Source organism: Malus sylvestris, chromosome 5 (assembly GCF_916048215.2).
Source record: "Malus sylvestris chromosome 5, drMalSylv7.2, whole genome shotgun sequence".
Taxonomy (NCBI): domain Eukaryota; kingdom Viridiplantae; phylum Streptophyta; class Magnoliopsida; order Rosales; family Rosaceae; genus Malus; species Malus sylvestris.
The window spans coordinates 20457466-20484401 of NC_062264.1; the positions used below are offsets into that span (position 1 = coordinate 20457466).

The 26936-nt window shown below is 38.9% G+C and overlaps 1 protein-coding gene across 1 annotated transcript; it reads left to right on the forward strand.

Moving 5' to 3' along the window:
* Positions 1-22255: 22255 nt before the first annotated feature.
* Positions 22256-24767, forward strand: LOC126621794 (ADP-ribosylation factor-like protein 8a). The gene is made up of 6 exons (XM_050290379.1): positions 22256-22423; positions 23443-23524; positions 23811-23843; positions 23997-24118; positions 24345-24506; positions 24582-24767. Exons 1-6 carry the CDS (start codon positions 22386-22388, stop codon positions 24697-24699), a joined length of 555 nt encoding a protein of 184 aa, XP_050146336.1. The 5' UTR covers positions 22256-22385; the 3' UTR covers positions 24700-24767.
* Positions 24768-26936: the final 2169 nt, after the last annotated feature.

Below are 26936 nucleotides of genomic sequence, written 5' to 3' on the forward strand. Positions count from 1 at the left end.
TTCAATTTTTTTGAAAGTAATCCTGTTGGGAGTCTGGCTCTCGAGATTCAGAGGGCGGTGCCTCTTCGATTTTTGAGCAAGTAATCCTGTTGGGAGTCTGGCTCTTGAGAATCGGAGAGTGGTGCCTCTTCCATTTTTGAGCAAGCAATCTTGTTAGGAGTGTTTTCTCGAATGTGAGTAAAGGTTGGGCATTTTTGCCATTCTCCCTTGCCACGGAGCACGGAGGTTGACACACATAGGGAATTTCCAGTTATCAAGCAGTGGTGTTGTTCCTTTACCCTTGTGGGTAATAGTAGGGTAGCTGGATGATAAGAGCATATTTATGCGACTTAGTTAGCTCGTTCTTGTGCATTTATGTTGTTATTTCTTAGTCAATTTTGTATTTTAAGCTATTTTCATGTGTTTGTAGGTCCTAATAACAAAGTTGGCAATAAAGTGCATTTTGGAGCAATTTTAGGCTGAAATGGATTGCATGCATATGGAGCAAGTTGGATGGACGTTTTGGTGTTTTAAAAAGGTTTTCAACATATGCAAAAATCTAAATAATGAAGTTGAAGTGTGGAAGTATGCAGATACATACACTTAAGGAACAATTTGAAAGGAAAAGAAGTGAAAGATGCCATTTGTTGGATTGCTTTACAAGTTGTATTCACATTTCCAGCAACTACAAACATAATTGCAAGCTGAAATGATGCATAGCATGTGTGTGAAAGTATCTAGCAGCAGGTGCATGTGTGAAGAGGTGTAAAGTGGCCAAAAGTTGGTGTTTGCAAGATGAAATGATGCAAAACATGTGTGTGAAAGTTGTCTAACAGCTAGGACGTGTGGAAGTGAGCTGGAACACAAGGCAAATAGTGCAGAAATCCACCCATGTTGTGCACATTCATTGTCCCCTCCATCATTTCAAATTTCATGCACCATTTCATCACTTTAACCTCGACTCCATGCACTCATTGCTGCACCATTCCTTGTCCCCTCCATCATATCAGATTTCATGCACCATTTCATCACTTTAACCACCACTCCATGCACTCATTACTGCACCATTCCTTGTCCCCTCCATCATATTAGATTTCATGAACCATTTCATCACTTTAACCTCAACTTCATGCACTCATTACTGCACCATTCCTTGTCCCCTCCATCATATCAGATTTCATGCACCATTTCATCACTTTAACCTCCACTCCATGCACTCATTGCAGCACTATTCCATATCCCCTTCAATGAATCATTTCAGCACCACTCCATTGAATCATTGCTGCACACACCACTCCATTTTACACCCCCCTCATGCCGTGTACTCCTCTATAAAAGGAAGTGTGTGTAACAGCCAAGGGGGAGGAGATTTGGAGATCTATCAACACAGTCCACCCATCCACCCTTCACCATAACTCACCTATATCCATCCACCACCATAATTTACCACTCACCCATCAAACCACACCTTGTGTCGCAACAAAGAGAAGAATGAGGACCCTTGGATGTGTTTGCCATTCAAGTTGGATTGTTGGAGCGTTTTTAGGTGTTTTCATTCTTTGTTTTCAATGTTTAAGTTTATGTATCTTTGTTTTGCGAACATGAGGAACTAAACCCTTCTTGGCTAGGGGTGATTTCAAAGCCATGATTATGTGTGCAATATGAGTTGATAAATTCCAGTTATGAGTTCTTGAATCGTGAATGCAATTGGCTTAACTATTTGATTGATAACTTATTTGTATTTGTTGATTAAGGGTTGACACTTAATTGGCATGCATAAATCTGTTGCTAGAATATAAGAAAGTTTCACATAATCGTTACAAACTTATATTTACAAGTAGTAGATGTCGCTTATAAACGATCGCGTTAAGTTTAATTCCTAGCATGAGTGACATGATGTCATAGTTGCAAGTGCTTTGTCAATGCTTATGATTTTTATTGAACGTAATGATCTTTGATTGTATCTTTATTATGATGTCATGCAGGGAACTTTTGAAGAATGCTTTGGGTTGTCGAATGATGTCATCCAATCCAATAATACAAGGAAAATTTGAGGGTTAACTAGTGATGTCACAGTTAATTTGGAGCATTGTCATTCATAATTCGATGAAGGAGTAACTGGAAATTGATTCGTTTGCATACATGTCATGTGTGGAGAAAGAGCCTCTAGCTAGCTTATCATCCATCTAATTCAACCAAATTCGTCCAAAATCTGTCTTAAGTTTTAGTTACTTGTTTTTATTTTAAATTCATCCAAAACTTAATCCCCCTTTACTTTAGTGTGTCTAATTAGTTAGAATCTATTTTAGTTTGTGTTTTTAAGTGTTTTGATTCAAGTAAAAGTTAATTTTCGTCCAAAGTCATTCCTAGTGTCTAGTTTAAGTTTATTTGGTTGTTTTAAGCTGTTTTGAGTATTTTAAGTTTGCTTTGAGTCTTGTGAGTCTTGTTAAGTGTTTTTAAGTTTAGTTTTATGTTTTTGAGTCAGTTTAGAGGTTATTAGCAAGCCTTCCTAATCCCCGGTCCAGAACGATCCCTACTTATACATATACTACAATTGTCAAAAGAGAGTTTAATTTGTGTGTTAAGTTAATTTTAGCATCACTGGACCTTCAAAATTTATGTGTCTAAACTTTGTCAGAGATCTTTGGCAAATTTATATATGGTACCCAAGGAGCTGATGTTGCGTGTGGAAACCAGTGCCTCTTCGAAATCCGAAGAGTGGTGTTGTTCCTTTACCCTTATGGGTAATAGTAGGGTAGCTGGACCTTCAAAATTTTTATGTCTAAACTTTGTCAGAGATCTTTGGCAAAGTTGTCTGTGGTACCCGAGAAACTGGTGTTGCGTGTGGAAAGTGATGCCTCTTCGAAATCCAGAGAGTGGTACCTTTTCGATTTTTGAACCAACGACCATGTTGCCCTTTCTTTTATAAGGGCACCAATTGTGTGCAAGAAGTACATTCAAAGAGTTATTACTTGTAGGAATTTTCCCCTTATTTTGTTACTTAAGAGATTTATTGGACCTCATTTTTCCTTCATCATTTCTGAAAATGTTTGACCCATCCGACCGTCGTTTTGACTTGAACTTTGGTGAAGAGGCAAATATGTCTCATCAAGACAACATATGGTGCCCATCCTTTTTATCCCCTACTGGTCCTTTTACCGTTGGAGACTCTGTGATAAAGAATGATATGACCGTTGCGGTGGTGGCCAGGAACCTTCTCACTCCCAAAGATAACAGACTACTTTCCAAATAGTCTGATGAGTTGGTTGTTAAGGATTCCCTGGCTTTTAGTGTTCAGTGTGCAAGTTCTGTGCCTAATATGGCCCCACGCCTATTTGCTCGAACCCGCCAAGTTGAATCATTGGCGGCTGAAGTGATAAGTCTCAAACATGAGATTAGAGGGCTCAAGCATGAGAATAAACAGTTGCATAGGCTCGCACATGATTATGCTACAAACATGAAGAGGAAGCTTGACCAGATGCAAGAATCTGATGGTCAGATTTTACTTGATCATCAGAGGCTTGTGGGTTTGTTCCAAAGGCATTTATTGCCTTCGTCTTCTAGGGCGGTACCGCGTAATGAAGCTCCAAATGATCAACCTCCAATGCCTCCTCCTTCTGGGGTTCTGTCCAGTAATGAGGCTCTGAATGATCACCCTCCGGTGCCTTCTCTTTCTAGGTCTATACTGACTGCTGAGACTTCTCCCAAGCAACCTTTGTGAAGGCTCCCTCTTGTTTGTTTATTTTGACTCATGTATATGTATATATTTGTAACTTATCGGAGATATCAATAATAAGTTTTGCTTCATTTCAACGTATTGTATTAAATACACCAAAACCTTCTTCACTAAGTTCTTTGAATTTTTTCTTTTGTTGAAGCTTGTATGTTGAAGCTTTGTGAGTGAAGCATGTAGGTTGAGGTAGTGTTCCCTTAATTTCCCGAGTGAGGAAAACTTCTTGGTTGGAGACTTGAAAAATCCAAGTCACTGAGTAGTCGTGAGACTTTCGATTATCAAGGTGCAGTAGCATATGGTAGGAGTCCCCCAAGTCTCCGATCGAGGGAGTTGATGAATGAGGCATTTCCTTTCTAAGTGGTAGCCCAAAAGTCCTCGTTCATATTTATTTGTTATGAAAGTTGTTAGGCCCAAAGAAGAGGAGGCCTAGGCAATTTTTTTTTCTATTTTTTTTTTTTTTACAAATTTTTTTTTTTCAAATTTTTGAATTTTTGAATTTTTGAATTTTCGAATTTCTGAAAATATATATATATATATTTTTAAGCTTTGTAGGTGAAACTTTGAAGTTGAAGCTCTGTTGGGTACCATAAATTGATTTTGCTTCACACTATCTTGATCATGATAGTGTAAAGCTTTTGTGGGTGAAGCTTTTGTTGGGTGAAGCTTTTGTGGTGGGTGAAGCTTTTGTGGGTGAAGCTTTTGTAGGGAAGCTTTTGTGGGTGAAGCTTTTGTAGTGGGTGAAGCTTTTGTTGGTGAAGCTTTTGTTGGGTGAAGCTTTTGTTGGGTGAAGCTTTTGTAGGTGAAGCTTTTGTGGTGGGTGAAGCTTTTGTGGGTGAAGCTTTTGTGGGTGAAGCTTTTGTAGTGGGTGAAGCTTTTGTTGGTGAAGCTTTTGTCGGTGAAGCTTTTGTTGGTGAATCTTTTGTCAGTGAAGCTTTTGTGGGTGAAGCTTTTGTAGCTAAAACTATTGTGGATGAAGCTTTTGTTGGTGAAGCTTTTAAGGGTGAAGCTTTTGTAGGTGAAACTATTGTGGGTGAAGCTTTTGTGTTGAAGCTTTGTAGGTGAAGCTTTGTAGTTGAAGCTTTGCAGGTGAAGCTTTTGTAGGTGAAGCTTTGGAGTTGAAGCTTTGTAGGTGATGCTTTGGAGTTGAAGCTTTTGTTGGGTGCCATGAATTGATTTTGCTTCACACTATCTTGATCAAGATAGTGTGAAGCTTTTGAGAATTTGTAATTGTTCTCCATTGATAAAGCTTTGTTGAATTTCCCTTTTTTTTTTTTTTTTTTTTTTTTGGAAACTAGAAATTTGAAAATGTGGGAGAGACAATATATACAAATTTTGCTTCCACACTGTTAAGCAAGAGATTGTGATGCAAGCCACACCTTATAGTAGTCAAAGGTTTGGACGAACCATATAAATTGAATTTGCTTCGAACAGTCTTGATCAAGAGGTGTGAAGCTTTCTACGAGTTGTAGTTGCCCTTCATTTATGAAGCTTTTGTTGGCACCATAAATTGGTTTTGCTTCACACTGTCTTGATCAAGAGTGTGTGAAGCTTTTGGGAATTGTGGTTGCCCTCCTTTGATGAAGCTTTTGTTGGCACCATAAATTGGTTTTGCTTCACACTGTCTTGATCAAGAGTGTGTGAAGCTTTTGAGAATTGTGGTTGAACTCCTTTGATGAAGCTCTTGTTGGCATCATAAATTGGTTTTGCTTCACACTGTCTTGATCAAGAGTGTGTGAAGCTTTTGAGAATTGTGGTTGAACTCCTTTGATGAACCTCTTGTAGGTACCATAAATTGGTTTTGCTTCACACTGTCTTGATCAAGAGTGTGTAAAGCTTTCTACGAGTTGTAGTGTTTGCATTGTTACAGAGGAGAAATGTTTGAAGCAGATGCAAGTTGTACCACTCATTTTCTGGTAGGTGAAATGAATGGTGAGTTGCTTTCATCACTTGGTTGGTGGTACGAAGATGAGTTCCTTCATCACATTTCATCACCTAGTTGGTAGCACGAGGATGAGTTCCTTCTTCACCTGGTTGGTGGCATGAATGGCAAGTTGCCAAATGATATTAGAGTACGGGTTGTACATTTCATCACCTGGTTGGTGGCGTGAAGGAGAGTACGGGTTATACATTTCATCACCTGGTTGGTGGCATGAAGATGAGTTTCTTCTTTACCTGGTTGGTGGCATGAGTGGCAAGTTTCCAAATGATATTAGAGTACGGGTTGTACATTTCATCACCTGGTTGGTGGCATGAAGGAGAGTACGGGTTGTACATTTCATCACCTGGTTGGTGGCATAAAAAGGAATTCCTTCTTCACCTGGTTGGTGGCATGAGTGGCAAGTTGCCAAATGATATTAGAGTATGGGTTGTACATTTCATCACTTGGTTGGTAACATGAAGGAAAGTACAGGTTGTACATTTCATCACTTGGTTGGTGGCATGAAGATGGGTTCTTTCTTCACATTTCATCACCTGGTTGGTAAGAATAAGAGCAAGGTGTCTAGGCACATTGTAGCAAGTGTCGAATGACACAAAGTATGTTGAACCTTTTCAAAGCACAGTTGGCTTATGTATAAATGTGTTGGAATGTATGATTGAACGAATATACTGTGAAGCTGTTAGTTTATTTGTATAGTCTTGTTGACATATACTTAGACTTTGTTTCATGTTGAAAGCATTCATGTTGAAGCTTTGAACCCAAGTGTTTCATTGCTAGGAATGTAAAAGGATTAGGACCGAGTTGTCTAAATCACCTCTTTATTGAATTCATGCCAAATAGTCTTCGTTACATAGGATGCCGAAGGGCTGAAGCTTAACACTTGTACAATGTGAGTTTACTTGTAATAGTACTTCAAGTGATCAACGTTCCATGGATGGCCAAAGGTCTTGCCATCGGAGCTTCTAAGCTTGTAGGAGCCAGGGCGACTGATGCCAACAACTTCAAACAATCCATCCCAGTTTGGACTAAGTGTTCCTTCACTCGGGACTCTGTCGCAGAGTAATCTTTTCTTCAATACCCAGTCCCCCACTTTGAAAGAACGAGGTTTGACCCTTGAGTCATAGTAGTTGGAGATGCGCTGCTTGTAGGCGACATTCCTTAAGTGAGCCTGGTTTCTGTGTTCCTCGACTAAATCTAAGTTGAGGGTAAGTTATTTGTCATTTTCACTTTGCATGTAGTTCTGGACTTAGAACGTTGCTTACTCAAGCTCAACTAGGACAACTGCCTCTGTACCAAAGGCAAGTGAGAATGGGGTTTCTCCTGTTGATGTCCGATACGAAGTGCGATATGACCAAAGAACTTGGGGTACAAATTATGGCCAACAACCTTTAGCCTTATCCAAGCTGGTTTTCAAAGTTCGCTTGATTATTTTGTTGATGGCTTCAACTTGTCCATTAGACTATGGATGAGCTGGGGAGGCAAAACATAAGTTGATGTTGAACTTGGACCAGAACATCCTGAACTTATTGTTATCGAACTGTTGCCCGTTGTCAGTGATTATCGCATTGGGAATGCCGAATCTACAAAGGATGTTCTTCCATACGAAGTCTTCTATTTTTGCCTCAGTAATGGTTGCCAAGGTTCTACTTCGGCCCACTTTGTGAAGTAGTCAACTGCAACGATTGCATAGCAAACCTTGCCCTTCCATGCAGGCATTGGGCCGATCAAATCAAGTCCCCATTGGGCGAAGGGCCAAGGGCTGATCATAGAAATGAGCGGCTTGAGAGGGGAGTGAGGAATAGTTACGTAGCGTTGACACTTATCACATGAGCGGGATATTCTGATGGCATCTTGGTGGAGTGTTGGCCAGTAATATCCTTGGTGAAAAGCCTTGTGTGCTAGGGATCGAGATCCAGCATGATCTCCGCAGACTCCTTCATGTATTTCCCGAATGACAGTTTTTGCCTTTACGAGCGTAAGGCATCTTAGGTATGGTAGGTTAAAACCCCGCTTGTAAAGTTGGTCATTAATGATCAAGTAACAGTCTGCTCAGCTTAGACTTTGTCATTTGGAAGGGTGCCATGAGGAAGGAATCTATAAATCGGGGTAATCCAACTATCCCCCTGTTGTAAGTTGCACACTTCCGCAGCCATGGTGTTTGGTGCTACCAACAATTCGACCTGAATTTTTCTCCCAATCTTGTCTTCCACTGCTCAGGCAAGTCGAGCCAAAGTATATGCATGAATGTTTGCCGCTCGAGGAATTTAGGTGATCTGGTAGTGGAAGTGCTTGAGCAACAATTGTATTTGTGCCAGATATGCTGCCATGGAGCTATCCTTAGCGTCAAAGTTATTGGTGACCTAGTTAACCACCAATTGGGATTCACTGAAGATATCAATTCGTTTAACCCCAAGGTGTTTGGCCAAACGTAAGCCTGCTAGGAGGGCTTTATATTCGGCATCATTGTTCGACGCCTTGAATTTGAAACGAAGAGCATACTCCATCGCCACTTTGTCAGGGGTCGTAAGGACTAGTCCTGCTCCACAACCCTGTTGGTTGGATGAGCTATCAACATATAAACTCCATGCTGGGGTTGTTGGTTCTATTTTCTGAGCTTTCAAGGGTAATGAAACCACTTCTTTAGGCGTAGAAACAATGTCAACAGGATATGTGAAGTCGGCGATGAAGTCTGCCACTTCTTGGCCTTTCTCAGCTGGCTTTGGTTGGTAGAAGATGTCAAACTCACCCAATGCTATCGCCTATTTGATCATTCGCCCGGAAGTGTCAGGACTTTAGAGTATCTGTCAAAGATGATGATTGGTAAGCACGATGATGGAGTGTGCTTGGAAGTAAGGGCAAAGTTTTCGAGCAGACATGAACAATGCTAGAGCCAATTTCTCAATGTTGGAGTATCGCGTCTCCACATCTTGTAAGGCCTTGCTAGGTAGTAGACAGGCCATTCGACATTACCATCCTTTTAAATGAGAATGGAACTTACTGCTAAAGCTGATACCGACAGATAGATAATGAGAGTGTCACCAACCTCAGGTTTGGAGAGCAGATGGGCTTGACTCATGTAGTCTTTGAGGTTCTTGAATACCTCAGCACATTCATCAGTCCATATAATGTACTTCTTACTTCCCTTAAGTGCTTTAAAGAAAGGAGCACATCTGTCTGTGACCTTAGAGATGAACCTAGTTAAGGCTACCACCTTACCAGTAAGGCTCTGGATGTCTTTTGAAGTTACCAGTTCCTTCATGTCGAGGGTTGCTTTGATCTTCTCGAGATTAGCCTCAATGCCTCGTTGGCTTATCATGAAGCCTAAAAATTTGCCAGAGCCTACGCCGAAGGCACATTTGTTGGGGTTCAACCTCATTCGATACCTCTTCAGAATGGTGAAAGTTTCAGATAGGTTGGTGATGTGTTGGTCAGCATGTTTGCTCTTGACTAGCATATTATCAACGTAAACTTCCATGCTCTTCCCAATCTGTTCGGCGAACATTGAATTGACCAGTCTTTGATAAATCGTTCCTGCATTCTTTAGGCCGAATGCATGACTTTATAAGTCTATCTATAAAGCTCAGGAGTTCACACCCTGCCGTAAAGTCTATAAGTCTGTCTATGAGAGGAAGAGGAAAGCTATCATTCGGGCATCCTTTGTTTAGGTCAGTGTAATCAACACATATTCTCCACAAGACCTTTTGATGCGAGAGAATTTCCTTGGTCGGATTCTTCTTAACAAGGACAACATTTGCTTCCCACGTTGGATAATTGACTTCGCAGACGAAGCCCATGCCTTTGAGTTTTTCAACTTCTGCCTTCATTACCTTGTACCGTTCAGCGTCATAGGATCTTTGCTTCTATCTCACAGGTTTGGTCTTGGGGTCAATATTTAAGCAATAACATATGATATCGGGAGAGATGTCTGGCATGTCCTCGTATGACCAGGCGAAGACCTCAGTGTTCTCTTGCAAAAAAGAGATTAATGCCAACCGAATGGGTGGGGACAAAGTGGTGCCAATCTTCACCATGCTATCCGGATAATCTTTTGATAAAGAAACCTTCTCCAGTTTTTCAGCGGGTTGTGAATCAACCACCAGGAAGTTAGTGGTAATGGTAACTGTGTAAGGGCATGTACCAATGGTGAAAGGTAAGTGTATGCTCCCTAAAGGTTGCATGATATCACCGGAGAAGCTTATCAGAAGAGAAATCAAGCGATCGAACAAGTGTTCAACTGCATTAAGTGCCTTGAAAGCTTCAGCAAACATGATATTGACCAAAGCCCCCATGTCTACCAGGATTCGTCGTACTTCAAAGTTGGCTATGTGAGCCTCTACGATCAGTGGGTCGTTGTAAGGGTAGATGATACCTCTTTCTTCCTCAAGGTAGAAACATATTGAATCCCAATTAGGCTTTTGATACTTGCCTCCCCTGATGTCTTCCACGTGAAACACTTGGTAGCCAAGCCTTAAAGCTCGTTCGCTATTTTTCATGGCCCTATTGGAAGATTCAGATATAGGTGTGCTACCGCTTATGGAATATATCACATTCACTTAGCGTTGGTTACGGTTATCCCTTGAAGGGTGAAAAAGGAATCGATCAATTTTTCCTTCACGCGCCAAAGCTTCAATATGATCACGAAGGGTGATACATTTCTCGCCGTCATTGCTGTTATGCTTGTGGTAGCATCAAAACGTACCTGTGTTCTTCGTGGGCTTGTAACCAGACTGCTTCGGCATTGGCTTCGGTATCAGGTGTGTTATGCTAGGGTAAATGGCCACGCATGTGACGTTCAAAGGTGTGTATGTCTCATACCTCGGGGTATGGCCTGTCCTGACACGTGCTTGGCCCACTATGTTGACTGCCTGGGGGCGGGCATTATCGTGGCGATACCCTTGGTTATCGTGATAGTGTCCCTTACTTCTTTTACTAAAATAAGACTGGTGAGGATGGAAATCTTTCCTTTTACCCTGAGGTTGATATGTATGTTGACTTGGCGAAGTATTAAGTAAGGCAGAGTGAGGCACCGCTGCCGTTTGGAAGGTCGAGGTCTTCTCATTTGGTTGGATCTGACTTCACTCTCTACTTGTTGATAAGGGGTGGATGTGGGGGGTTTCCCTTGATATGTCCTTGCCTTAGCGGAGGCATGGTTATAAGCCTGTGCCATCACCTCAGAGTAAGTCTTCCAAGTGTTGGCATTAATCATGTACTTGAAGAAACAATCATGTAGGCCTGCCATGAAGGCTTTAAGGGCAGTCTTGTCGTCTGCCTCGGCACAACGGGAATACTCATGGCTGAAACGGCCAACATACATACGCAATGACTCGTCTGGCTTCTGGCGAATAGTGTACAAGTCATCCGCAGAGTGCAAGTGATCGGTCTGGAATATGTGTTGAGAAACAAACAGTTTCCTTAATTCCTCAAATGGGTCTACCGTCTTAGGTGAAAGACGGCAATCCAGTTTAGAGCTCCGCCAAAGAAGGTGGAGGGGAAGAGAAGACATCGCTCTTCGTTGGTGTGCATCCGGTATGCCATGGTGGATTCAAAAAGGTTAAGATGTTCAATCGGGTCCTCATTTCCAGTATAAAGTTGCAAGCTAAGCTTCTGCTTTGTCTTTGCTTGAATGAGAGTGTCGATGATCCTCCTTGTAAGAGAGCCAGACCTAGGTTGGTTCCAATCAGGTATCTCAGCTTGTCGTTCGGCCTTCAACTTGTTTACTTATTTAAGAAGTTGTAAGACAAGAGGGTCCTGAGTGGAGTCATGTACCACTGGAGCTTTCTTTCGTAAATTTCCATCTCTTCTTGGAAGTAGGAAAGTTTGATCAAGAGCATGTGATTTTTCCTTGGACTCGTCATACTGACATTCAAGGTATGTCTGTCGGAACATCTCTGAGTCCCCTATACCTTTGTGTTCCTCTATGACTTGTTTTCCCTTTCCCAAATTGGTAGCTGGCATGGGACATAGGAGGGGATCGAGTCTTTTAGAGACCCTTGGGTCATTGATCTTCGAGCTTACATGGATAGGATTGTCTCGACGTTGCTTTAGGAAGTCTCGACAGTCGTGAAAGATAGTTTTCGATCCTTCCACTCTTTCTGTAAGGAGGTGCCTTCCTCCACTCCTCCTGCTTCGGGTCGAAGCAGCTAGGTTAAGAGAAGTCTCATGTTGGTCGCCATTTCGATGAGTAGCTCGCTCCTCAACAGGAATACCCATGTCGATAGCAAATGACCCTTCTTGTTGGGGGGCACCCAGTTGATGGTTGACTTCCACAAGTGTGATAAGCTAGTGTGTTTTAGTATATCTAGCCTCGTGGAGCATCTCAAAGACCTTCTCATACTGCTCTTGGAGGATTTCATTCTTCATCGCTATCTTGTTGTTCTGAGCTTCCAGCTCATCGACTTTAGCCTGAATCTTTTGTTCCTTCCTTCGTTGTTTCGCACCAGGTGCAAGAGGGGTGTCATTCTGTGTGATATGGCTTCCTTCGCTCCCCATGTTAGAAAAGGATGCCTGGTTAAAAGAGAGTGTACGAATGGTGGAAACCAGCTTAACAAAGCTGAAGAGAGTGGGAATAAGTGTTGTTCCATAGACGGCGCCAAATATTGATGCACAAAATTAGTGAGGAATTTGGTACAACAGAAAGTGTTAAGTTTGTGACCTTCGCTAGATTGCTCCGGTCACTAGTGTGGATAAGTATGTAAATGAATAAGGACAGGGAAGCAAACACAAGATGTACGTGGTTCACCCAGGTTGGCTACGTCCACGGAGTAGAAGAGTTCTCATTAATTGTGAAGGGTTTACACAAGTACATAGGTTCAAGCTCTCCTTTAGTGAGTACTAGTGAATGATTTAGTACAAATGACATTAGGAAATATTGTGAGAGAATGATCTCTATTTATAGAAGAGAGTTTCTAGTTTCATTCTGACATTGACACGTGTCGTGTTGTGATTGGCTTCTGATGTTAACACGTGTCACACTATAATTGGCTTCTGATGTCGACACGTGTCGCGCTGTGATTGGCCTCCTAGTTGGAAGGAAACTCTTCTGGGTCCTTGACAGTATAACGTTGACCGGTGCTCAATAGTTTCGGGATTGGTCAAGTATGGTACAAACAAATATGATAATCTCAGTCTACAATTTTATTTAGGCTCCAAAATAAGCATCCAACAAATAATAATTGTGATTCTCACCCACACTCTCAAATTCCCAGCCACATTCATTGGCAAAATAAATATCAACCTTAAACCATAATTCTCGTTGGCTAAATAAATACCAAAACATCAAACCACATCAACCATTGGCTAGATATATACTAGCATAATAACCACGATTCACATAAATTCTAGCCATAACCATCTTCGGTCAATTAAATATCAAAATTCTAAGTCACCCATTAGTACATAGTAGAATCTCAAAATTTCAAGCCAAAACTATATAATTGACAAACTGAATATCAGAAATTTCAACCAAATTCATTGGAAATTTTCAATCACACTCACTGGTTAATGGAAGGAAGATTAAAACCAAATTCGCAACACCACTCACATAAATTCTCATTCTATGGTTCCTTCCATTTCCGCAATTAACTAAATTGCCCATAGTAAAAATTTGAAGCCTTTTAAATCTTTCTTTCAATCGTTTTTCTTCTTAATTTTACTTTAAAGTGCAGCCACAAATATAATAAATGTGTGACTCGCACCTTCAGAATACCTTTCATATTTCATCAATTAAAAGGGAAAATTTAAATATGCTAAACTCTATTGGCCACAAAACTAAACCTTGTTTATCGCATGGCCACGAGAATAAGTGCTCGTCATCAATTTGGTTCACAATAACCAATTCAACAATGAAAATTTATAACTGTGGTAACCAAACCAATCGAAATTATAATTACAAACTTCCCCATCAATTCTAGCTGTAATCGTCAGTGGCTAAGGAATTATCACAATGTCAAACCAAACCACTAAAGGTGACATTAGCAAAAATTCCAACAAAAATCATTGTCACTATAATAGAATAAAGATCCGAAATTTTTCGTTACCATGGAATGAAATCAAAATCTCATTTCTTGATTTCCTTTGTTTCCGCAATTTACTTAATTACTCAAGGCAAAATTTAAAACCTTATCTTTTCTTTTCTTTCTTTTCCTTCCCGTTGTTTTACAACATGGGAATCAAATATATATATACGTTCTTGAACTCTTTCTATGAGGGCTGCCCACATGGGAGCATGAACTAGACAGAGAGCTCCAAAAGCTATTCAAGGACAATTAAACGCTCTAATTATAAAGAAACCAAGGCTTGAAATTAAACATGCCTCAATCAATCAATGATATTGGTTGAACTTGAGAATATGTTCATCTATTGTATTTGAACTTAAGGCATCCATAATCACACACACATGGCATGCGTTTTATTATTAACCATATGTGCAGATAATACGAAATATTTCTCTAACAAAATTCAAAAAATGCACATATAGGCACAATCATATTGATTAGAGCCAATATTCTTCTTTTAAACTAATAGAGGTCCAATTGTTTTCTCGCACATTAACAAAATTAAATGTCAAATTCCAAGTCATGGCTATCATAGCTAACAAAATATCATAAATTCACCCATAATTCGTTAATGGAAAACTAAACTAACAATTTATATTAAAAACTTTTCTAGTCAATTCTTTTCATCCAACGAAAAAACTCAGCTGGGAAATCATTTCTATTAAACAAACTCAAAATTTCATTTCATAATTTCATTCATGTCTACCCACCATTCTAAATATAATGGGCAAATCACAACCACTGTTTATAATTTCATTCCCATTCGGTAAAGGATAGGAGCATATTTATACGACTTAGTTAGCTTGTTCTTGTGCATTTACGTTGTGTTTTTTTAGTTAAGTTAGTCTTTTAAGCCACTTTCATGTGTTTTCAGGTTTTAAGGGCAAAGTATGCAAAGAAATGTATTTTGGAGCCTTTTGGAGCAAAATTGAGCTTGGATTGGATATCACGTGTCTGGAGCAAAAGGAATGGACGAAATTGAAGATTTGAAGATGTGAGGAGTCCTAATTGAAGAAGGATTCCTAATCAACGAAGGAGTCCTAATTGAAGATGGATTCCTAGAAGAATGAAGATTCCTACTAAAACAAGGTTTCCTACTTGAAGTAGGAAAGTTAAGCCTAAAGTTTCCTATTTTGGGTTCATCTTTCCTGAACCTGAATGGCCTTAAGTTCCAGCAACATTAAAGGTTCCTAAGCATTGGAAGACACAAAACAAAGGTTCTAAAGCACCTAGGAGTCTTTGCCGCACCTAAGCCCTTCTAGAAACCCTTTTCCTTGCCTTGCAAGGCATTCTAGAAGCCCAATCCCTTTCCTACATATCTGCCACACCTTTTAAGCCTTTTCCCTTTAGATTTTGATTGTTTGGGCCCTAATCCTTATTTTCTGCTAAGTCCAAGTCCTAACCTGATTTCCCTAGGGTTTTATGTGCCTATATATACTCATATTTCACTCTTGCCACAGAGAGACCCTCCATATTCACCCATTCACGCCAGAAATCATTCTTCCCTCTCTGTCGTAGCCATCCCTCACCATTCTCCATAGTTTTTGACCCAAAACACCCCTTGCCGCACCATACACCTATCCTAGCCTTAACCCCATCCTTCTACACCATTCATAACCCCCAAAACCTGACCCTAAACCTTGTGCCACAACAAAGAGGAAGGAGGGAAGTTCGTAGACGTGCTTGTTGTTCAGTTTGGATCGTTGGAACGTCTAGGTGTTTTCTTTCTTTTGTTTTCAATGTCTAAATTTGTTTATCTTTGCTTTGTGAGTATGAGGAACTAAACCCCTCTTAGCTAGGGGGGAATTCGAAACCATGTTCATGCTTGCAATATGATTTGATTACTTTCAGTTGTAATTCATAAGTTGTGAATTCAATTTACTTATCCGTTTGAATTAAAACTGATTTGTGTGTGTTGGTTGAGAGTGCACGCTTAATTTTCATGCATAAATCTGATGCTAGGATATAAGGGATTTCCACCTAATCGTTATGAACTTATATTCACAAGTAGTGAAGGTTGTTAGTCACAATTGCATTAAGTAAATTCTTGGCATTAGTTTCATGCAATTCATAGTTACAAGTGCCTTGTCAATGCTTATGATTTTCATAGAACTTAATGATTCTTGCTTGTATCTCTATTATGCAATTCATGTAGGGAACTTGTGGGGAATGCTTTGGGTTGTTGTATGCAATCATCCAATTTAATGAAATTAGGAAAATCTGAGGGTTAATTAGTGCAATTCACAGTTAATCTGGGGCGTTGAGAATTCGTAGTTTATTGAAAAGCAACTGGAAATCATTTTGTTTGCAAGTGTGTCATGTGTGGAGAAGAACCTTCTAGCTAGCCCATCATCCACCTTATTCCCTAAATTCGTCTAAAATCTGTTTTAGTTTACAACTTGTTTATTTTGTTTTCAAATTCGTCAAAATCAAATCCCCCTTTACTTTGAAGTGTTAGATTAGTTAAAATCTGTTTTGATTTGTGTTTTTAAGTGTCTTGAGTCAAGTTAAAACCTATTTTTGTCCAAATAACTTCCTAGAGTCAGTTTAGTGTCTATTTCATTGATTTGTGCTGTTTTGAGTCTTTCTAGTGAGTTTTGAGTCTTGTAAGTTTATATTGAGTCTTTTTTAATCTAGTTTAGTGTTTTAAACTTAGTTTTACATTTTTGAGTCAGTTTCAAGTGTTTTAGCAATTCCTCCTAATCCCCGGTTTAGAACGATCCCTACTTGCATCTCTACTACAATTGTCAACAAGAGGGTTTAATTTGTGTGCTTATATAATTTGCATCAGTAAATTACCACATCATCCATAAATATTTAAAATTTCCAACCATAATTATTGGTTATAAGATTTTAAAATTTCTATTCATACTCATCATTAACAGAACATTGATTTCATCATCTTTTCTTTGATTCCTAATAGTGACTAGTAGGTTGGAAAAGATTGTAATATATCTAGCCAATACACATCACACTTTCTTTTTTTCTTTTCTTTTTTCTTTTTTTTTTTATCTTTTCTTTTCTTCTTCTTTTTTTTTTCTTTTCACATCTACGGGCCTTTTCCACCCAATTTCACATCCATGGCCTTTTTCGCCCCATTTCACATTCACGGGTCTTTCTCGCCCAATCTCACATATCCACTGGCCTTTTTGCCCAATTCAATTTCTCAAGTGCCAAGTATAATACAAATTCTCCATCTACTTATCACCACCTCAATCACAATCACCTTAACATTCAACATTTTCATAATGCACAGCCTAATATCGATTTAATTCAAAATTAATCCAAAACTTTAATCAAATGCTCATCTTCGAAGCTATAACATGAATACGATATTTTAAAATTTTCCTACTCTCATTCAATTCAATTCAAAGCATCATAATTCACAATATATGCATTCCACATAATTTCCGTCATACTCATAGAACTTATGAAATAATGCAATATAAACGCAAATCACAATTCCCATTAACGAAACCTTCATATTTACCAAGGAAATTGCACCACAATCATAATACAATTAATATATGTATTTCACATATAAAACATGAATGCCACTTTGTTCCTAAAAATATGAATTAATGCAACCACAATGCATGTCATAATTCACACCAACAAGACTCAAGAATAGTGCATCTCATAGAATATGATCATTTAATCTGATACCATTTGTCACGCCTCGCTCCCAAAATATATGTTTTTGGGAGTTAATTATAGTGGGCCCAACTTACAATCATAGTTAATTTATTTCCATTAATCACATTCTGGAGCCATAAGTTGTGCCACGTGTGTGGTTGATTGAAGAGAAAAATAAATGATGTATGGTTGTGATTAAAAGAAAAGAATAGAAATGAGGAAAAGGAGGAATGAATTGAGGTGGGAGGGACCAATGGGGAGAGGGAACTGGGAGGAGAAAGGAGAGAAAAAGACACAGGGGATCGGGGAGTCTGACCCGTGTGACCCGATTGTACAAGCCGGCGGTTCCTCGCCATTATTTGTCCAATTTTTCGACGAATTAGACCTATAAATCACTCCCAATCATCACCTTGGACCTCTCTCTTCCTATTCCACCAAAAATTTGAGGAAATTTGAAGGTATTTTGGTACAAAAATCTTAATGGGTGTCGTGGGAGATTTTGCCCAAAATCCATAAATTGTGAAATGATTTCATACAATTTCCTCCACTAAAACCTTCCCCTAGATGTTAGAAACAAAGCCCAAACAACTAGAGGGGCGGCGGAACACTTGAGATGAAGGATCGAAGTGGAGCATTTCTAGGCAAATTGGAGCATTTCTAGGCCAAATTGGACTTAGCCGCAGGTATAAAGTTTGCTATACTCTTTGAGATCTTCATTTCTGTAATTTTTGAGAATTTTTAGAAATAGTTGAATTTTCTGGCGAGCCGGGGTGGCTGGCTGCCACTGGCAGCGGCGAGTGCTACGGCGCACGGTCAGGGAGCCGACATTGTGTTTTTATGTGAATTTTGTTATTCTAATAACGCTTTTGAGACCTAACTGTTGTGGTTTGAATATTAATACAATTGTGGTATATGTTGGATTAAAGGAATATATTCGGTTTTGGTTTGAATTTTAGAAATGTGAACTACGAATGGCTTGATCCCTGTTTAGGGTACATAGGCAATCTAACTAGACGTTAGATGCAGCCATACAACAAGTGAGATTAAATAATTGAGAATTAACATTTAGATGGATTTTTTATCTAAGAGAAGGAAATGCTTCTAAATAGGAAGTGAAATTGTATGTTTTGGTAAATGATTAATGGTTATGGATTACATGGGATGAAGGAAAATATTTGGAGAATAATGACTAATGATAGTGAATTCAAATGTTAATTTAAAGATATGTTTTAACATTTAAGAAAATATGGATAGATTGTAAGAATTCTAATTATTGACTTAGAGGAATGTGATTAATGGAAATAAATTAAATATGATTGTAAGTTGGGCCTACTATAATTAACTCCCGAAAACATATATTTCGGGGCGAGGCGAGACAGGGCGTTACACTAAGACTCAACGAGCTTTTTCGTCCCCTTGGGAGAAGTCAGATCGGTGACAAGCTTTTCAGCAGCAGACGAGCCCCCGCAAGCAACAGAAGAAGTCATTGGCTTCTTCTCGCCAAAGGCTCACAAGCAGGGGAGGAAAATCTCTTCTTCCCATCCTTATTGGCAATAAGCTCTACAGTAGCGATGGGGCAAGCAAGTGCCTCATCCTTTATCCGCTTTATCTCTTCATTTGGAAGCAGCTAGCATTTCTCCCAACGAAAAGGACTAAGCAGCTAGCACCACTCACGGTACTTAGTAGAAATTCCTAAGGCGATATGCATTTTCTTCATATCTGTCAAAGTTCTTGGAATTGAGCCAAATTCTGAATCTACACAAAGTAAGAATGACGATCAATAAACTTAAGTCATGGAGCAGCTTAACAAAAATTCAAGCAGGCCATGAATGAAGTAGTTACTTTTCACTGATAAAGACAATCGAAACAAGCATATCAAGAGAGAAGTCAGACTCCCACTCTCCACTTACCTCCAAGGTATCTCTCACCCACTCATGATCACCTTTGCAGGAAGCATCAACCAGCCTATGGCGAGATCTCAGCTACCCCACGCCTTCCTTGTGGCCGACTTCAAAGAAGTACCATAACTCATTTATGGTCAAGCCAAGATCAATGAACTTACTCAAGTTCGAGAACCCAACAATCGTGCGAACTGCATTCGATGAACACTAAGCAGGCGTGCATTTCATGGAGAATATCACTTCTTGAAAAAGATGCAGCATGGGAAAAGTAAATCCCAACACGAAGTAATACGGATGGAAATTGATAGCCCTCTTCCTAGCAGTGGCACCCTCGTCACACGGTTCTGGCTGTTATCGTCTTTCACCCGCTTGACTCGAACCTCTGACGAAATCGCATGCTTGTATGTCTTAAGAAAATCCCGAAACAGCTTATCGGAATTGATCTTGACATGTGCAAACCCTCGTCGCACGGTTCTGGCTGCTATCATCTTTCACCCGCTTGACTCGAACCTCTGACGAAATCGCATGCTTGTATGTCTTAAGAAAATCCCGAAACAGCTTATCAGAATTGATCTTGACATGTGCAACTTTGAAGTAGCCCACCTTGCTGGAAGAACCACCTTGATGGTACAAAGGTGGAGGGTATTCGTCACTTTTGAGATTGGAAGAAGAAGACATCTCAAAATCTCTGTAAAAAGTAAGAAGAAAAAATTTAGAAGGCAGCTCACGAGAAGAGCAAAAAAAAGCCCCACGGCTTAGCTCACCCACACCACCACAAAAAGGCCCAGCCCTCACTCCCTCTTTCTTCCAGCACGGGCCCAAACCGCAGTAGCCCAACAACACACCAGGCCCTATGGCCCGAACCCTTGCCACATCTTTCTCGCGCCTACCAGGGCCCAAGGCCTCCCCGCCCAACCTGCCAGCAGGAGAGACTCGGCCCATGCCAGTCTCTTTCTGCCTTCCACCCACTATAGCAAGCCCTAGCCTACTCTTCTATGCTTGGCCCGCACCAAGCTCAAACCTAGTTGGGAAACAACTCTACAAGCCCATGCAGCTTGGGATTTCTACACATATTGCCCTTTTCCTACATGTAGCCTAGTAGGTGTGGGGGCATTTGTGGAGCCTAAAATAATCTCAAAAATTCTAGAGGTGACACATAGACTTTTTGCTCAAGAAAGACCAAATTGCTCTTATTAAATGGGCAGGCTCCTCAAATACTACCACACGCAGTTCACACCCTTAAAGGTCCCAGCAGCTGAATACAGCTCACTTGTCATTGGCAAGGAAAAGTCAAAGCATTAAAGATAAGGATTAATTACCCAAATCCTATCTTTAATACATTCCCAATTGAAGATTGACTTCATTCAAGTAAGTAATCCCAATTTATATAAATTAGAGATAATTACTCCATTATCTCAAGATATTATTTCCTATTTAATATCTAAAGAATATTTGTCCATAAATCTTGGCCAATAGGATGCCTCCATGTGTAGGGTAAAATCCTAACACCATGGTCGACCCTCTCCTCCTATATATACCCCATATTCTACCAAATTTTGGCAAGCTTTTGCTACCCTAAAAAGCTCTAAACACTTTGCTCTTCTCAGAGAAACTAACTTAGGCATCGAAGATCCATTAGCACTTTACTCTTCTCAGATAAACTAACTTAGGCATCGGAGATCCATTAGCCTAACCCCCTCATCCGCCCTCCCTCCCCCCCCCCCCCCCAACCCAAAACCTCATGGGCGCATGAGGCTTAGGTCCTTAATCAAAGGTGGTTGATTGTTTTGCAGGTACATTTTCGTCAAGGTTAGAGACAGCAGAAATTTACATCGACACAAATAATTGAAATAATTTGGGGCTCAATTTTTTTTTTCAACTCTCTCGCATAATGTGAGATGCGTAATGTTACGAGATTTAGATAAGAATCTTCATGAAAAAGGTTTGGCTTTATAATGTCTCCTTTGAATTTATGAAAATATCATCGTACAATTGATAGGAATACCAACATTGTTCTTTGATTATGCATGCAATAATTAAAAAAATGAATTTTATGCATTGTCCACTACAAGTATGGGTAACATGTCAAATAACACATGTTTCATATGCACTCAACGCAACCTTAATATATGGCTCATAAATTTGCCACATGGATAACCCCATCAAAATAAAATAACAGCACCACAACTTCATCCATTTTATACTGAATTGTTTCTTAGATTGCCAACCCAAAAACTTGTAGCTCACAGGCTCTCTCCAAGAGATCGAGATTCACATAAAGATCAATCAGGCAATTGCAGTAAGCCTTCCTTACATCCGAACCATTCGAGTCATATTAAAAAGTTGCGATGCTTCGTTCTTGAAGATTTCACTATTGTCTTGCTTTTACACCAAAGTCTTACCAAATACCCTAGTTTTTCATCAACGCTCTCAATGCAATTGGCAAGCTTGCAAGGTTCTTTCTTTGGTGTCTGAGTCATTTAGGAGACAACCATAGAAACACTCATCTAGTGTTATAGCCGGTTTTAGAATGCAAGCATGCAAAAAACAAGAAAACAAACAAGTAAACTTTGAATACCATTTTGATTTGGTGTTCAAATGATTTAGTATTTGAAACCGTAAACAAACATGAATCGAACCAAAACCAGTGTGATACGAAGCATACGATTTTAATAATAAATTTAAATAAAACTGCACCGAACTAAACCGTTGATATTTCATAATTCTAATTCGCATTTGAAAGTAAAATCGCACCATGCCCAGCCCTAGCCTGGACTCGTCAAATTTCATTAAACCTTCACAAACCAACCACGACGTCGTTTACCCGCTTCCCAGCTTCAAAATTTTCACACCACAAACCTTTCTCACTTTCGCAGACGCGCGTGTTTATAACTGCCCAAGTCCCCACTGGCCTCCAATAGTTCGAATAGTGTATGTCACTCCTCACAAGGCGCGTGGGATAACAAAGTGAACATTCCTCAAATTATCTTTTCCAAAAGTTGTTATAATTTCGTTGATGAAGGAATTCCAAACGCACACGGAGAGAGAGATCAATAAGGATAATTTAAATCGATTGAAACCCTAGAATCGAAAGCGAATTTCAATTGTTTCTTCAATTGGGTGTTTGAGTTTGCTCCTCCTCAATGGGGTTGTGGGAAGCTTTTCTCAATTGGCTGCGAAGGTACAGATATATTTTTTTTTTAATATTTTGGTTCTAATTAATTTGTTCTTGTAGTTGTAGCTTTGATGCTGAGAAAGTCTGGGAAATTAGAATATTGGATTGAATTTTATGAAAATTTTAATCTTTTTCAGTTTTAATAGTGGTGGAGCGGGGACAATTGATTTTCCCGCTAAACCGAATTTTGTTTTTGCTATTCAGTTTGATTCCGTTAATACTGCATTCTTTTCGAGAGATTTTAGATTTTCTTGGTTTATGTTTGGCTGATGAGAAAAAAGTAGGGGAAAAAAAAGATAGAGCTGAAGCTTTGAGTCTCTAAATTTCAATTGTGAAGAACTTTTGAATCTAGACATGATTGACAATTGGATTAATCGAAAACCAATCTTTCTGCTTGTTTGTTTTACTTGAAAATATGTCGATTTTTTTATGAGAGGAGTACCTTTTAGCGTAGAAGTATATTTTGATTCTTTCAGTTCTCTTTGGCCCTCGATCGTGTAGTAATATAGGTGTATGTGTGTCGATATGTATCGCCCCAGTTCATGTTCGATTCTTGCCAAAGACGAATTTGAACCACATTATTGCTAGTCCATTGTAAGGCTAAGACTACCCCTGTAGATATATCGTTTGTTCAAAAAAATGGATGTGTTCTGGTGGTGAATTAGCATTATTCAGCGTATGTTCTGCCATATGATTGTTATTTAATTAGCATACTCGCCCGTTTTCTTTGAGTAACATCTTCTGCTAAAGATTTTAATTTCTTCGGTCCGTGCTTTTCCTTCATGTTTCCTGGATTAGTTTTTGGTGTTTTACGTGCCTGGAATTCGATCAGCTAAGAAGCCACTGAATCTAAAACATAACTTAATGTGTGTATCTAACTGCTTTCTTTACTTATTGTACCAGTCATATTGTTCATTAGTGAACCAATGTATGCATAAAGTTAGACAGACTGATGTCAAAAGTAAAAATTTTAGTCTTTCAGTTTAAATGACTTATTAGTATGCTTTCTTTCTCCCCTCCTGTAGCCTCTTTTTCAAGCAAGAAATGGAGCTATCCTTAATAGGCCTTCAAAATGCTGGGAAAACATCGCTTGTAAATGTTATTGCAGTAAGTAAAATATTTGTTTGTTTCTGGTGAAATATATTTTGTAATTCATATGTCCCTGTTTTTGCACTTGGTGCGATGGCAAGTGTCTTCGCCCATGAGCGGTAGGTCTCGGGTTCGAGACTTGGGAGCAGCCTCTCCATAAATGGGGGTAAGGCTAGCCGACATTCACCTCTCCCAGACCCTGCGTAAAGCGGGAGCCTTGTGCACTGGGTACGACCTTTTTTTTATATGTCCCTGTTTCGTTTTGATGCTGATGGCTTATTTTGTTTCTTGATGTTATCCTTAGACTGGTGGATATAGTGAAGACATGATCCCGACGGTATGTCATTTTTTCAAGAATTCATTACATGCGTTTAACTCTGTTTCTAGGAAAATTTCTTTCTTCAAATCTTGTCATTGTATTGCCACAATTATCTTTTACGGTTAATCGGTTCTTTAGATATCTTTCATAGGGCATCTCTTTTGTATGCAGGTTGGATTCAATATGAAGAAGGTAACAAAAGGGAATGTCACAATAAAGTTGTGGGATCTTGGTGGTCAGCCAAGGTTTCGAAGCATGTGGGAAAGATATTGCCGTGCAGTTTCCTCCATCGTGTATGTATTGTTTTACATTTTACATTTTGTAGGCATATCGTTCAGGTGTTCCCTTTTTCTTTTCCAGATACTACAGTAAACATGTGGTTATTGCTGGTCAGATACTAGGATTGTTAGTATTTTCTTTACACGTCCAGAAATGTGATAGCCGGTCTTCCATAAGATGTTTTATCTTTTGTAAGCAATTTTCTCCTGTTAAATTTTCTTGACTTTCTTCATTTTGCAGTTATGTTGTGGATGCTGCTGATTATGATAACTTGCCAGTCTCAAGAAGAGAACTTCATGACTTGTTGAGTAAGTCGTCGCTAAATGGTATTCCACTGCTGGTATTAGGTAACAAGATTGACAAAAAGGAAGCTCTGTCTAAAGAGGATTTGACAGAAGAGATGTAAGTGAACCTTTTCATACTTTGTGTTAATTTTATATATGAATTGTGTATTGAGCATCGTTTTCTGCCGTGCAGGGATCTGAAGTCCATCACCGACAGAGAAGTTTGTTGCTTCATGATATCCTGCAAGAACTCTACCAACATTGATACGGTCATTGATTGGCTTGTAAAGCATTCGAAGTCAAAAAATTGAGTTCTTTCCTACTCGCACCGATGACATTATTCCATTTAAGAGAGTGTGGATTTCAATCCGTTTTTGAAGTGACTATCGTTGTTTGCTCAGTCTGGTTTGTTGATATCTGACCATCCATCATCGTCTTATGTTATGTGCTTGGCATAGTGTTGTTTTGGTAAACATGTGTTGGAAGACACTATGATTTGAGTTTATGTATGTATAGAATTTGACTCTGTGAATTGTAATGTACAGAATTGAGTTGTTGCATATATTATTTTGGTTAAAAAATTTGAGTGAGATAAAAGTAGTGCAACTCAATAATTAAGAATATATCCTAAACTTTTAGCTAATTACAAATTACCTACACTTCAGCTACCCCAAAAAAAAAACCTTTGATTCAACATTGTCGTCTGAGGTTAGGTCAAATGGTTATTAACAATAATTCCGAAATTTTTAAATCCAAAGATGTCGATTTTGCATTTAATTTCCCAATACTGTATTGTATACCTTTAAATCCAAAGATGCCGATTTACATGCGTTTAAATCTGTTTCTGATAGAGAGAAAAAATGTAATGTATACCTTTAAAAAGCTAAGTAAAAATTGTCACTTAATATTACGATCTAGCGATATTCCTCTTCATTTGTAAATGAGAAGAGAGGTCTTAGGTTCAATTCTCGTCAAAAATTAGTTTGAACTACATTATTACTTGCCTATTATGAGGTTAAGTGATCGGATCATATTTATATATATTTTTACTTCAAATTCACTCATCTTTTCTTGGTTAGTTCCTTATATTTTTGCTCTATTTACGTTATTTTTGTGTTTATAGGATCTGTTATGCAAGATATAAATTATTTTATGTAGGAGATTATTTTTGGCTGATATGTTGACCATTTTCAAATGTTTCACTAAAATGATTAAGGTCACACCACCAATAATTTATATTGCTTTCCAGCTCACAACTTCCACATGCTGTTGGTGCTGCGTATTCTTTAAAGATGGATAGGAAAGATGCATGTGTGGTGGTGTATGTTGGTGATGGTGGCACAAGTGAGGAGCAAAAGGAAGTGGAGTGGAAGACAGAAAATAAAATAAGAAAAGAGAGAAGCAGAGGGCACGGGGGTAGGCAGCGCAGAAAAGGAGGGCAGCGAGAGGTCAAGAGGGAGAAACGGGGGACTGACAGCAGAGAGAAGTAAGGACAGAGAGAAGTAAGGACAGAGAGCAGTGAGGAGAGAAGAAGCACAGCGGAAAAGAGGAGGGCAGAAGCACAGAGGCAGAGAGCAAAGCTTCACTTCCTTCTCTCTCGGTTAAATCTTTTTAAACTTATATTTTATTTCTGTTTTAATAATGTGTAACTAAATTTATTTTGGCTAGAGGTTAATTCAAAGCCATGAATATATTTGTAATATGAATTGATTACCTTCAGTTGTGATTTCTGAGTTGTGATTTAATTTGCTTAACTGCTTGATTGATAACTTATTTTTGTATGTCGATTAAGAATGCATACTTAATTTACATGCATGAATTTGATGCTAAAATATAAGTGAATTTCACCTAATCGTTATGAACTTATATTCACAAGTAATGAAGGTTGTTATCCACAATCGTGTTAAGTGAATTCTTGGCAAGAGTATCATGCGTATTCCATAGTTATGAATGCCTAGTCAATGTTTATGATTTCCGTTGAACTTAATGATCTTTGTTGAATGTCTCTATCATGCGTATTCCATAGTTAGGGACTTTGATGAGGAATAATTTGGTTGTAATGCGTATTCCATTCAATCCAATGAATCTAGGGAAATCTAAGAGTTAATTTAAGCGGACCTAATTAACTTGGAACATTGTGATTTACAATTTATTGAAAGAACAACTGAAAATCAATTTAGGTTGCATATGTGTCATGTGTGGAGAAGAACCCTCTAGCTAGTCCGTCACCTATCCTTTCACCTTAATTTCATGCTTTTGTCAATTCTGTAATTTATTTAAGTTTAATTTACTTCTCGTAAAAACCAAACCCCCGCCCATTATTAAATTATATTATTTAGTTAGTTTTCATTGTTGTTAGTCTTTTAATTTAATTTCCGTCCATTTCAGTTCCTAGTGTCTAATTTGATTGTTTTCATTATTTTGAGTCATTCTAAGTGTGTTTCGAGTTATTAGAGTTTTTAGCCTAGTTTTGTGTCCTTGAGTCTTGTTTAATATTTTTAAATTAATTTAGAATAGATTAGCAATCCCTCCTAATCCCCGGCCTAGA